The 12,100-nt window shown below is 34.3% G+C and overlaps 1 protein-coding gene across 1 annotated transcript in view; it reads left to right on the forward strand.

The window, feature by feature from the left end:
- The window catches only part of dhx37 (DEAH (Asp-Glu-Ala-His) box polypeptide 37), a 23,195-nt gene extending 14,436 nt beyond the window's left edge, over window positions 1-8,759 (forward strand). The window contains exons 18-27 of the mRNA XM_016235099.1: window positions 1,616-1,804; window positions 1,900-2,024; window positions 3,414-3,530; window positions 3,614-3,786; window positions 3,870-3,984; window positions 5,229-5,366; window positions 5,509-5,603; window positions 6,165-6,238; window positions 6,320-6,417; window positions 8,421-8,759. Coding sequence (XP_016090585.1) covers window positions 1,616-1,804; window positions 1,900-2,024; window positions 3,414-3,530; window positions 3,614-3,786; window positions 3,870-3,984; window positions 5,229-5,366; window positions 5,509-5,603; window positions 6,165-6,238; window positions 6,320-6,417; window positions 8,421-8,497 — 1,201 coding nt within the window. The 3' untranslated portion in view covers window positions 8,498-8,759. The remainder of the gene's footprint in view (window positions 1-1,615; window positions 1,805-1,899; window positions 2,025-3,413; window positions 3,531-3,613; window positions 3,787-3,869; window positions 3,985-5,228; window positions 5,367-5,508; window positions 5,604-6,164; window positions 6,239-6,319; window positions 6,418-8,420) is intronic.
- The last annotated feature ends 3,341 nt before the right edge of the window (window positions 8,760-12,100 follow it).

Below are 12,100 nucleotides of genomic sequence, written 5' to 3' on the forward strand. Positions count from 1 at the left end.
TGCATAATCCTAGCGCTGCTGTCTGCACTTTAATGCTAATCAAATAACAAAAGACAAAAGATCGCACACTATTCTTGACTAAATAACTTTTGTAACTTTCATAAGTGTAGCGGACCTCATCTGAATGATGACTAAAACTTTACTGATGTTTTATTAAGTGTGAGTCCTTTTTCACTCCAAAAAAATCACCATAAGAGCTAAACAAAACACAGCACGAGAAGTGCACATTAAACTCTCTCTCAGTTGCATTATCATCAACATACAGCGAATTACACAAAACACTTATTACAACTAACAGTAAACAAATATATACAGATCTTATGCCGTTTCGGGGGGGGGGGATGCTTGCTTAATAAACTGACAAACTTTAAATCCGAAAAACTGCGTGCTTTCATTACCCATATAATGTTAGCGCTGACGTAGACTAGAAAACCTGTCAAAATAAGAGTCCCGCCTTAGTAAAGGAGATCTCATACATATTTAAACTTAAAAAAAAATTTTTTTTATTGTATACAAAAACAAATTAGAAGATTAATCATAATAAAGTCTGTTACAATAAAGAAGGATTAATATGCATTTAATTTATGCAGTGAAGTTACTTTACATTTGTTTACTTTATTTCTGTACCTGAAAACTGTTAAACCTACCTAAAAAGCACTGTTTATTTAATATGTATCTTTGTTCTGTTGTATTTATGTAGGCCTGCTGAATGTTAAATGGATCAATCCATGTTCATTAGAAATTATTTGATGGTACAGCAATAAAACTGCTAGTATAATTTAAAGCAGGTGTTTTTGAACTTTGCTGATTTAAAACACGATCAAAATACTATCTATTTTGATGCCAAAATTTCAAATAAGAGAGGAAGTAACAAATATCGGTATCGGAACAAGTGTTTGTTAAAATCGGTATCGGTATCGACCCCAAAAAATCCTATCGGTGCATCCCTAGTTTCTTTTTAGATTATATTAATTTTTATGTCAGTTTTGGTTTTAGTTATTTTAATTAAACTAAATGAAAGTGATAAATGTTGCTTTGGCAACTAGTTGAAAAAATAAGTTTCATGTTTTTTTTTAAGTTTATTTTTTATTTCAGTTAATATTTATTTTAAGTATCAAAATGTTTTTTAGGTTTAGTTTTATTTGTAGTTTTAGCTACTATAATAACCCTGATTTAGACACAATAAAAGTCCTGAAATTTAAATTTGTAGTGTAGCCGCAAATACAATGTATGAAATGTAAAATATGTATATGATAAATTTCCATTAAATATGCACATACTAATATTACATATTATTACTATCATGTTTATTTAACTAAATATTGTATAATTAAAAAATATTTAAATACTGTATTTATTGTAATGTGTTCAAAATACTTCATAACCCCATGAAAATGAACTATAGGTTCGATAAAATGATTTTCCACAAAACCCTGACAGTCACCTGTAATATTTAAATTTAGAGCTTTGTACCTATTAAAAATGTGATAGTTGCAAAGTATTTCACAAAGTTGTTAAATCCAGCCAGACCATCAGTTGTGCCTTGTAGTACCTTTAGTCTTTTCTCTTTCATTTGTTAGTTCGTTCTTAACCTGTTCCTCTCTCTCTGTTGTAGTTTGGGTGAGATGGAGCGGGCACGTCTGTCATGTCCCATAACCCCTCTGGGCCGCGCAATGGCCGCGTTTCCCGTAGCACCGCGGTATGCTAAGATGCTGGCGCTGGGCCGTCAGCAGGGCTGTATGCCGTATATCATCACCATAGTGGCTGCCATGACCGTCAGAGAGATCTTTGAGGATTATGACAGGTCATTCACATTACACATACACATTTCATTTACTTCTGTTGATATAGTTCAAAAGCAACATTAGCTCACACCCTGTCTCTCTCTGGGTTTCTCAGGCCTGCGGCCAGCGAGGAGGAGAGCACTAAGATGGCAGGGAAGAAAGCCAGATGTGTTCAGATGAGGAGGTTATGGGCTGGTCAAGGACAGTCAGTTCAGCTGGGAGATCTGATGGTTCTGCTGGGTATGAGTTTGATTTCCATTTTGAAGGTTGTTGTCAAATGTTCAGACATTCAAGTCTAATGTGAAAACTTCTTAAGATTTATTTTGTCAGAAACATTTCCTGCACCAGTGTTATTTATATACTATTATAGTATTTATTTATATTTTGAATTAGCTTTTGTTTTGTATTTTTAGTATTCATTTTAATTTTAGTTTAAGGAATATTACATTTTTACTACTATTATTATTTTTAATCCTATATAGCTTTAATTTTTATTTCAGCAACAGTTATAGTTTTAGTAATTTTAATACTTTTTTGTTATTTCTGCGTGTTTATTTTAATTCAAGTAACAAATCTTTTTTTTTTTAAATGATTTTAATTTTAGTTAACTATAATAACTGTGGTTCTGTTTATTTATTTTTTTCATCTAATAATTTTATTTAATTTCATTTAATGAAAATTATTTTTAATAGTTTTAGTGAAAAGTAACAACACTGTCCTATAGTGGTCAACTGACAGAATTTTATATACACACACACACACACACACACACACATATATATATATATTGAGATTTTGCTATTTAATTGAAAGATAGTAACTAACACATGCATAGCAATTACTGCAATTAAATGCATATTTATTTTACATAAATATAAAAATAATTGTTACGTCCCAGTGAGTGCTGCAGCGCTGATGAGGGCTGGCTACGATGTGACTGTACTTGCCTAAACTATTTTATAGTTTTTCGTCTGTTATGTTTATTTGTTCGCATCCATTTCAGACCTTGAGCTTACAGTGAGTCCACTGTCAAGCACACTTTCACGACTGACTTCCATTAATACTGTCTACTGATCGTTTGAATACCTTTGTTAATTATGATAGTTTGTTGAAGAAATGATTTCTTTCACTACTTGCCCGTCCGTGTTGGCTCTCGTTCATGTTGCAAATGTGAGTAACAATAATCATATTTATACTTTAGATAGATAGCAACTTCGTAGTTCTGTAAATCCTATTATAGTATTTTTCACATGAAGACATTGTTGAAAACATTAATAAAAAAGACATAAACACTAACAGTGTAATCTGGTAAATCTGTGCATACTGCATATTATATTTGTTCAAATTTATGCCAGGTACCATTAAGTTTACATTCAGTACCTAGTGAATATGACGTGTTATAAATAAAACATTATAACAAAAGTATTATAGCATTTGTATTTCTATTATTAGACTGAACTTTGAACAAAGACCGTAAACGAATGAAGACGAAGAATGGGAGAAGGCAAAATAAAAGTCCTGCTTCTGCCTGTTATCGGCCAAATAGAAAAAAACTGCTATATATATATACTCTTATGCGTGTATCTGTCATTAATTATTCTAAAGGGTGTGATGTTGATGGTTGTTTAGGGGCGGTTGGTGCTTGTGAATTTGCGGGCTGCACTCATCAGTTCTGTGAGGAAAATGGGCTTCGGTACAAAGCGATGCTGGAAATCCGAAGACTACGAGGACAGCTGACCAATGCTGGTACACATACACAAACATGCACATGCGTGATTTATTATTTGTGTCTGTGCCTTGAACCGTCTCTGTCTGTCACTCTGTCTCAGTGAATGCCGTGTGCTCTGACGCTGGCGTATATGTGGATAATAAGATGGCTCCTCCGACAGCGTCTCAGGTGCTGTGTTTACGGCAGATCGTACTGGCAGGTTTAGGAGATCACATCGCCAGACGAGTGCAGGCCGAGGAGCTGCTCGACCCCAAATGGAGGAACGGCTACAAGGTGCCTGGAAGTTTGCTTCTGATTCTGCTTTTGAATTTCACGGGAGTTATGTAGAAGTGTATATGCGTATGTGTGTGTTTCAGACTCCTCTGCTGGATGATCCAGTGTTCATTCACCCATCATCTGCCCTTCATAAGACGCTTCCAGAGTTTGTGGTTTATCAGGAAATCATGGAGACCACCAAGATGTACATGAGAGGTGTGTGTGTGTGTTTATATATGAAATGAGGGCATTTCTATACATTGCCCTTTAAATGCACTTTTTTATCATTTTTATAAATAAGGTTTTGTGTCTCAATAACAGATAAAAATTGTGGAAAATGGTTGGCATGACTTTTGCACTTTTATATTTATTCTAATAACAATATGAATTATAATTAGGTGAGTTAATAATAATAATATTTATTTTATTATTATAATATCCAGGGTTTCAGTCAGAAGTGGACATGGTCGCGCATAGTGGACCAAAAATAGAAATGTTTTAATAGTTTGAAATATATTTGAAATATAATTTTATATATTTATAGATTTATTTTACGTAATATTAACTAAAATTAAACAAGTATTTTTATTAATTAATTAATTTTAAGTTAATTACAAAATAAATCCGTAAAATAATCAGAATCAGAAGAGCTTTATTACCAAGTATGTTTACACACACAAGGAATTTGACTTGACGACAGGAGCCTCCAGTGCAGAAGAAAATACAAACAGTGCAGACATACATAGGAATAACACAGTAGGGATGTAATATAATAAATTTAAAAAAATTAGATAATGTACTATATACAGAAATAGAAGTATAGGAAAAATTGAATTGTTTAGATAAATGTACAGATATGTGTATTAGTGTGCAAATATGTTATTTACAAAGTGTGCAGTTTAATATAAATATGTCAGAAAACGATGTTAGTTGTGATGGATGATTTATAATGATGAAAGATTAATTGTTCAGGCTGAATATAGCCTGTGGGAAAAAACTGTTCTTGTGCCTGGCTGTTCTGTGGTCAGTGCTCTGTAGCGCCGACCAGAAGGCAACAGTTCGAAGAGAGAGTGGGCTGGGTGTGAGGGGTCCAAGGTGATTTTTTTAGCCCTATTCCTCACTCTGGAGATGTAAAGATCTTGGAGGCTGGGCAGAGGGGCACCAATAATCCTCTCAGCAGTCCTGACTGTCTGTAGTCTCTTGATGTCTGATTTGGTAGCTGACCCAAACCAGACAGTTATGGATGAACACAGGACAGACTCGATGATTGCAGAGTAGAACTGATTCAGCAGCTCCTGTGGCAGGTTGAATTTCCTCAGCTGGCGAAGGAAGTACAGCCTATAAATAAATAGGTTTAATAAATAAATAAACTTTCAGAGTTGTGACAGCTCTATGTACATAATACATCAGTTATATTTCAAAGGTGCTATGAAAATGTTTCTCTGTTTTGTTTCTTGCAGGTGTTTGTGCCGTTCAGGCCGAATGGATTCCGAAGCTCCTCCCACAATACTGTCACTTCAGCGCTCCGGAGGAAAGCCCCGCCCCCTGGTTCTGCCCACTGAGCGACCGAGTGAAGTGTCACCAGCAGAGCACCTTCTGTAAGACCTGCTGTCTGTCCTCCTGTTCTCAGCCAGAGTTCAAAGCCAACTCTTGTTTTTAGTGCCACTGTGTGTGTGTGTGTGAGATAACAGTCACATGATGTGGGTGTTAGTCTGAACATGGGTGTGTCTCTCTCCACAGACAGAGTCAGTTGGAAGCTTCCTGCCATTGAGATGGATTACCCAGAGGGCCTTGAGCATTACAAACTGTTTGCAAAGTTTTTCCTGGAGGGCCAGGTGACATTTATGAGTGTGTGTGTTTGTAAATGTGGGTGTCAAACAAAATAACATGGAATTGACAGTTAATCACTCTATAATAAAATACTGGTGAATGGTAAACCAGTTTAAAAACATGGCAAAGTTGGTAATTATGAAAAAAAAAATATATATATATATTTTTTTTAAATACATTACTGTTTAATAAGTCTCTTCTGCTCACCAAGGCTCCAGTTATTTGATCAAAAATTCAGGAAAAACATTAATATTGTGAAATATTATTATAATTTTAAATAACTATTTTCTATGATAATATATTATACAATGTAATTTATTTCTGTGATCAAAGCTGAATTTTCAGGATCATTACTCCAGTCTTCAGTGTCACATGATCTTCAGAAATCATTCTAATATGCTGATATCAGTCAAAAAAAAAAATCTTACAAACCCAAAACTTTAAACAGCAGTGTAAATACATCAATTGAAATATACCGTATTCGTGATTCATGATGGCATATTCATAAACCACGGTGTTGCTGTAGAAAGTGATGTGTGAACTTACTCCTGGCTGAATTTCTGCAGGTTTCTCCCAAGATTCAGCAGTTCAGCAGATGTTTACTGTCGTCACCCTCCACCATGTTGAAGACCTGGGCCAAGTAAGATCTAATGCACACTTAAACGTTTGTATGGAGTGTAAATAGAGTTGTTGTTGTATAATCTCACGCTGTTGATCTCAGGCTGCAGCCGCGGACTGAAACTCTTCTGACGACGCTGGTGTCAGAGAAAGTCAACAACAGAACCTCTTTAGAAGCTGCGTGGAAGAAAGATGAAAGATGTAGGTTGCTATGCATATGAAAATGTCTTGCTTTCTTGTGGTCATTTAGTGGAAATTGATTTTACTGGATTACAGACCATGCAGTGCAAACCTAGCATGATAAACTACTGTTCAAAAGTTTAGAATCAGTATCACATTAAACTGACCAAAAATGGACATTTATAATATTACACAAGATTTCTGTTTCCTGTTTAAAAAAAAAAAAGTAATAAAAAAAGGTAATTGTAAGTAGGGCTGCACGATATATCGAAATTATCGAAATATCGCGATATGCATATCGTAAGGGCGTGCGATATCTGAATCATTTTAATAATAGGCTACTTAAATCAAAACAAGTCAAGTAAATAAGTCAAAGTTTTAGTTCGATGCATATAGCGTAGAATTGCTTGACGTTAAAAAGAGTTAAGTGCAGTAAGTTGCCAAAAACAACTCTTTGGCGTCTCGTCTTGCTGTCTGACTCACACCTGAAGCCCGCGCACATTCAAACCGCATCTCACGCAGCGTCTCTTCAGTTCTGCCGCACACATGCAAAGCGCGCACGCACACACAGAGAGACGCGTTTCAGACCGAGTTGATTCATCTTTCGCATCTCCTCCTCCTTATGTTTGACAGACACATACACACAGAATTATGTCAATAGTACCCGTCTCGACGATCATTCTCGTAAATGCAGTCAGTTATGTTTTAAATGAATGTAAACCGCTGAGAAAGAAATCGGATGTGTATCATTATACTGGATCCGTGCAGTCGGATTTAAAGAGACAGCGGCCTATAAATACCTGCTGCTGCATATGTCACTAATGTTAATCAAACAACAAAACAGCTATAACAAAGATTAATCTAAATTTAATTCATACAGTGAACGCTATGCAGTGTTATTTTACACTTGATTATTACATTTCTGTATCTGAATACTACGGTTTATTTTATCTATGCTCGCTTTTTTCTCAGAATTTTGACATTTTGTTTCTCTGAATTTTTTTTCCTCTGACTTCACAGCATTGTTATTTTTGTTCACACCACGGAATAAAAAAAATCAGAAAGGTCATTTGAATCTATATCTCACAATTCTGACTTTTGTTCTCAGAATTGCGAGAAACAAAGTCTGAATTGTGCGACACAAACCCAGAATTGCAAGAAAAAATGTAATAAAATGTCGCAATTACCTTTTTTTAAATTGTAATAATATTTCACAATATTATTGTTTTTGCTGTATTTTTCAACAAATAAATGCAGCCTTTGTGAGCTTCTTTCAAAAACAACAAAAAAATCATACTGACCTGATTCTTTCTTTTCCAAGAAAGAATGTGAAACAAATTGGTTATATAATTTTCATTTTCAAATATTTTAAAATATCATTTAAATTGATTTTACACACTTTAAGCAATATCGTATGGCATATCGAATATCGCATTTTTTAACAAGATATCGCATTTTTCTTCAATATCGCACAGCCCTAATTGTAAGTTTATATTTTGCAATTTTGCCTTTTTTTCAGAATTGCAAGAAAAAAGCAAGAATTGCGAAATGTAAGCTCACAAGTGCAAGATAAAAATACTTTTTTCTCAGAATTTTGACATTTTGTTTCTCTGAATTTTTTTTTCTCTGACTTCACAGCATTGTTATTTTTGTTCACACCACGGAATAAAAAAAATCAGAAAGGTCATTTGAATCTATATCTCACAATTCTGACTTTTGTTCTCAGAATTGTGAGAAACAAAGTCTGAATTGTGCGACATAATCCCAGAATTGCAAGAAAAAATGTAATAAAATGTCGCAATTACCTTTTTTTAAATTGTAATAATATTTCACAATATTATTGTTTTTGCTGTATTTTTCAACAAATAAATGCAGCCTTTGTGAGCTTCTTTCAAAAACAACAAAAAAATCATACTGACCCTAAACTTTTGAACGGCAGTGTATATATTGAATGTAATTTAATATAAATATAACATAATATAAAGTGTGGAAAGAGACAAAAATGACTTTATTTCCCACAATAGATCTGCTGTCAGCGTTTTGTCAGTGGATCCCTGAGTCTCTTCATGCAGAGGTCAGTAAAAGCTGGCCACCGATCTGACTCGGTGACCTCTGACCTGTCTGACTACATGCCGACCTGCACTGGCCTTTTAATCATAAACGCAGCAGGACATGCGTGCCGTAAGACATTTTTAATGAACAGGATCTTCCTGCTTGTGCCTCATTCTCTGACATCACACGGATGGTCTCCTCTGAAAGCCTGTGGACAGATGAAGACTTCCAGTGTAAAACGATGTCAAGAACTCACGCGGACTTCTTTTTGTAAAAATCTTCAGATCAGAACACCAAAACAAATAAATTCCTCTGTCTTTAAACAAGCTTGTGTCTCCAAACTGTCTGTTCTGGTCTTTAGCTAACATTCTAACACTCCAGAATGTTTGCTAACAGCAGTGAGCGTCACTATTGCTATTGTGAATAGTGTTAGTGATGCAATCAAACAGTATTAATGTTGAGCGTGTGCGTCGTCCTGCAGCGTTTTGCTCCAGATATGAATGATTCTTTGTCTTGTTGAGGTGTGCTGGTACTTTACTAAATGATCAGATGTACCATTTTTACCTGTTGGACCATAACACAGATGAAAAAAATTAATAGAATAATACAATTTATAAAAAATGTATAGTTGACGGAGTATGGAAAAAAAATACTATGGAAGTCAATGGCTACCGTCAACTGTTTGGTTACCAACATTCTTCAAAATATCTTCTTTTGTGTTCAGACTCGGTTTGGAGGGTGATTAAATGACATCGGAATATTTATTTCTGGGTAAACTATCCTTTTAAAGGAGGGACTCGAGCCGTAGATACTTGACGGGACTCTTTTGACCCTAGAAACTGGGGTTTTATTATTTTATTGGTTTAGTTTCAGAAGTACTAAACATGGATTACTTTATCTTCTGTACTTTACGTTTCTGTAGCTGATTTCACTTCAACAAAATTATTTTTGTGACTGAAATATTTTTTTATTATAATTAAAAAAATATTTATTAATTATATTTGAATAATGCATTCTTCTAGCTCATGGAGTAGGATAATATTTCTTTATTGCATGTCTCTGACTACATGCCGACCTGCACTGGCCTTTTAATCATAAACGCAGCAGGACATGCGTGCCGTAAGACATTTTTAATGAACAGGATCTTCCTGCTTGTGCCTCATTCTCTGACATCACACGGATGGTCTCCTCTGAAAGCCTGTGGACAGATGAAGACTTCCAGTGTAAAACGATGTCAAGAACTCACGCGGACTTCTTTTTGTAAAAATCTTCAGATCAGAACACCAAAACAAATAAATTCCTCTGTCTTTAAACAAGCTTGTGTCTCCAAACTGTCTGTTCTGGTCTTTAGCACACTCCAGAATGTTTGCTAACAGCAGTGAGCGTCACTATTGCTATTGTGAATAGTGTTAGTGATGCAATCAAACAGTATTAATGTTGAGCGTGTGCGTCGTCCTGCAGCGTTTTGCTCCAGATATGAATGATTCTTTGTCTTGTTGAGGTGTGCTGGTACTTTACTAAGTGATCAGATGTACCATTTTTACCTGTTGGACCATAACACAGATGAAAAAAATTAATAAAATAATAAAAATAAAATGTATAAAAAAATTAATAGTTGACGGAGTATGGAAAAAAAATGCTATGGAAGTCAATGGCTACCGTCAACTGTTTGGTTACCAACATTCTTCAAAATATCTTCTTTTGTGTTCAGACTCATACCGGTTTGGAGGGTGATTAAATGACGACGGAATATTTATTTCTGGGTAAACTATCCTTTAAAGGAGGATATTCCTTTAAAACTATTCTTTAAACCCGAGCCGTAGATACTTGACGGGACTCTTTTGACCCTAGAAACTGCTTGGCAACACACTAACATTTTTCAGAAGTACTAAACATGGATTACTTTATCTTCTGTACTTTACATTTCTGTAGCTGATTTGACTTCAACAAAATTATTTTTGTGACTGAAATATTTATTTTTTATTATTATAATTAAAAAAATATTTATTAATTATATTTGAATAACGCATTCTTCTAGCTCATGGAGTAGGATAATATTTCTTTATTGCATGTCAAATTAATAAATGTAAAGGTAAACGAAATAATATTGGCAAACATATGGCTAATTGGCCTTTAAAAAACTAATCAAGGTCATCAGGACTGATCATTTAAATATTTACATTTTTTTCTTTCATTTTGGTGATGAGGATTCGTTTAAAATGACAAATAATGACAAATTACACATAATTGTCATGAAAATATTGGGAAAAAATGTAATTCTCCTAAAAATAGGCTTTATTTTATTTTTCCTTTATGTAAGGGAAAAAATCCTCATCACCAAAATGATAGAAGAAAATTATTTCTATGTTTGATAAAAGCATCTGTCAAATGCGTGAATGTAAATGTAATTTATAACATTGGTAATCAAGGCTTTTCTGCCATTAAAACAATTATGATGGTCATCAAACCTTCATTTAGTTCTGTCTCACTATCTGCAGCCATTTTCACACATCTTCAGGAAACATACGTACTTTGTCTGCGTTTCTGGTTTAAATGTGATTGTGTTCTTAAGAGGCCATAAGAGGTCATTTAGGGAGTAAGATGAGATCTTGAATATTTCTCGACTTGTCAAGTGAGTTTGTAACATGGGCCCCTCCCACAAACGCTGGTGATTTCCACAGAAAGTGAGGATTGTTTCGGAGTCACTTTGAAGAGCTGTTACGTGAGGCCAGTGAGACTGTCCACTCAAGTGCTGCTTTGATCTGGCCAGCGGTGACTTCTTTCACACTGTTCAAGCTGCTGGAGGATGCAAAAAAATCAGTGAAGTGGCAGCAGCTGCTGGGATGTGTTATATAACTGAGGTGTGCATGAACAGCCTGAGGTTTCCAGCTCAAACCGGCCAGCTCTGAACCACTGCTGGGCTTATTCTGATTCTGTCACATTTCAGCACAGAAAAGTCCAGCAATGAGGACTGAATACAAAAAGACCTTGAAATCAAGTAAAAGAGCTTGGATAGGTGTGTAAAGGATTGAGAAATCAGTTACTCTCTCTCTCTCTCTCTCTCTCTCACACACACACACACAAGTACACTTCTCTTTAAGTAGTTAATTTCTGTTACGACCTGGTAATTTTGAGTCATCTAAGAGAATCAAATGTCCTGGTTTTATTCCAAAAACTCCTCCAAATTTATTATGTTTTTACATAAATTTTTTTTTATGGAGCTCAATTTTAGGACCATTAAGAAGTATTTGCATTGACATGTTAATTACTAGGCAGAAATTCTCAAATGTTATAATTACTACTCAAATTATGTTTTTTTGTTTTGTTTTTTTACAGATGTTGTATATTGTTATATGTACATATATGTAAGTGTTATTTTAGTATTATTTATATACGTTTATAGTTTTTTATTAATATTTTCAACGTTATTTTTTAGATTTATTTTTAGGTCCATTTTGTTTTTTGTTTATTTCCAGTTAATGACTGAAGTGCTTTGACTTAAATATCTTTCAGTTAGTTGCAAAGGCAATGTTTTAATACTTATATTTTATTTTCATTTTTATAAGTTTATATATATATATATATTTATATATGTGTGTGTGTGTGTGTGTTTTAGGTTTATTTTTGGGTCCATTTTGGTTTTTTATTTATT

This window comes from Sinocyclocheilus grahami, unplaced genomic scaffold (assembly GCF_001515645.1).
Source record: "Sinocyclocheilus grahami isolate Dianchi unplaced genomic scaffold, SAMN03320097.WGS_v1.1 scaffold463.1, whole genome shotgun sequence".
In the NCBI taxonomy this organism is placed as follows: domain Eukaryota; kingdom Metazoa; phylum Chordata; class Actinopteri; order Cypriniformes; family Cyprinidae; genus Sinocyclocheilus; species Sinocyclocheilus grahami.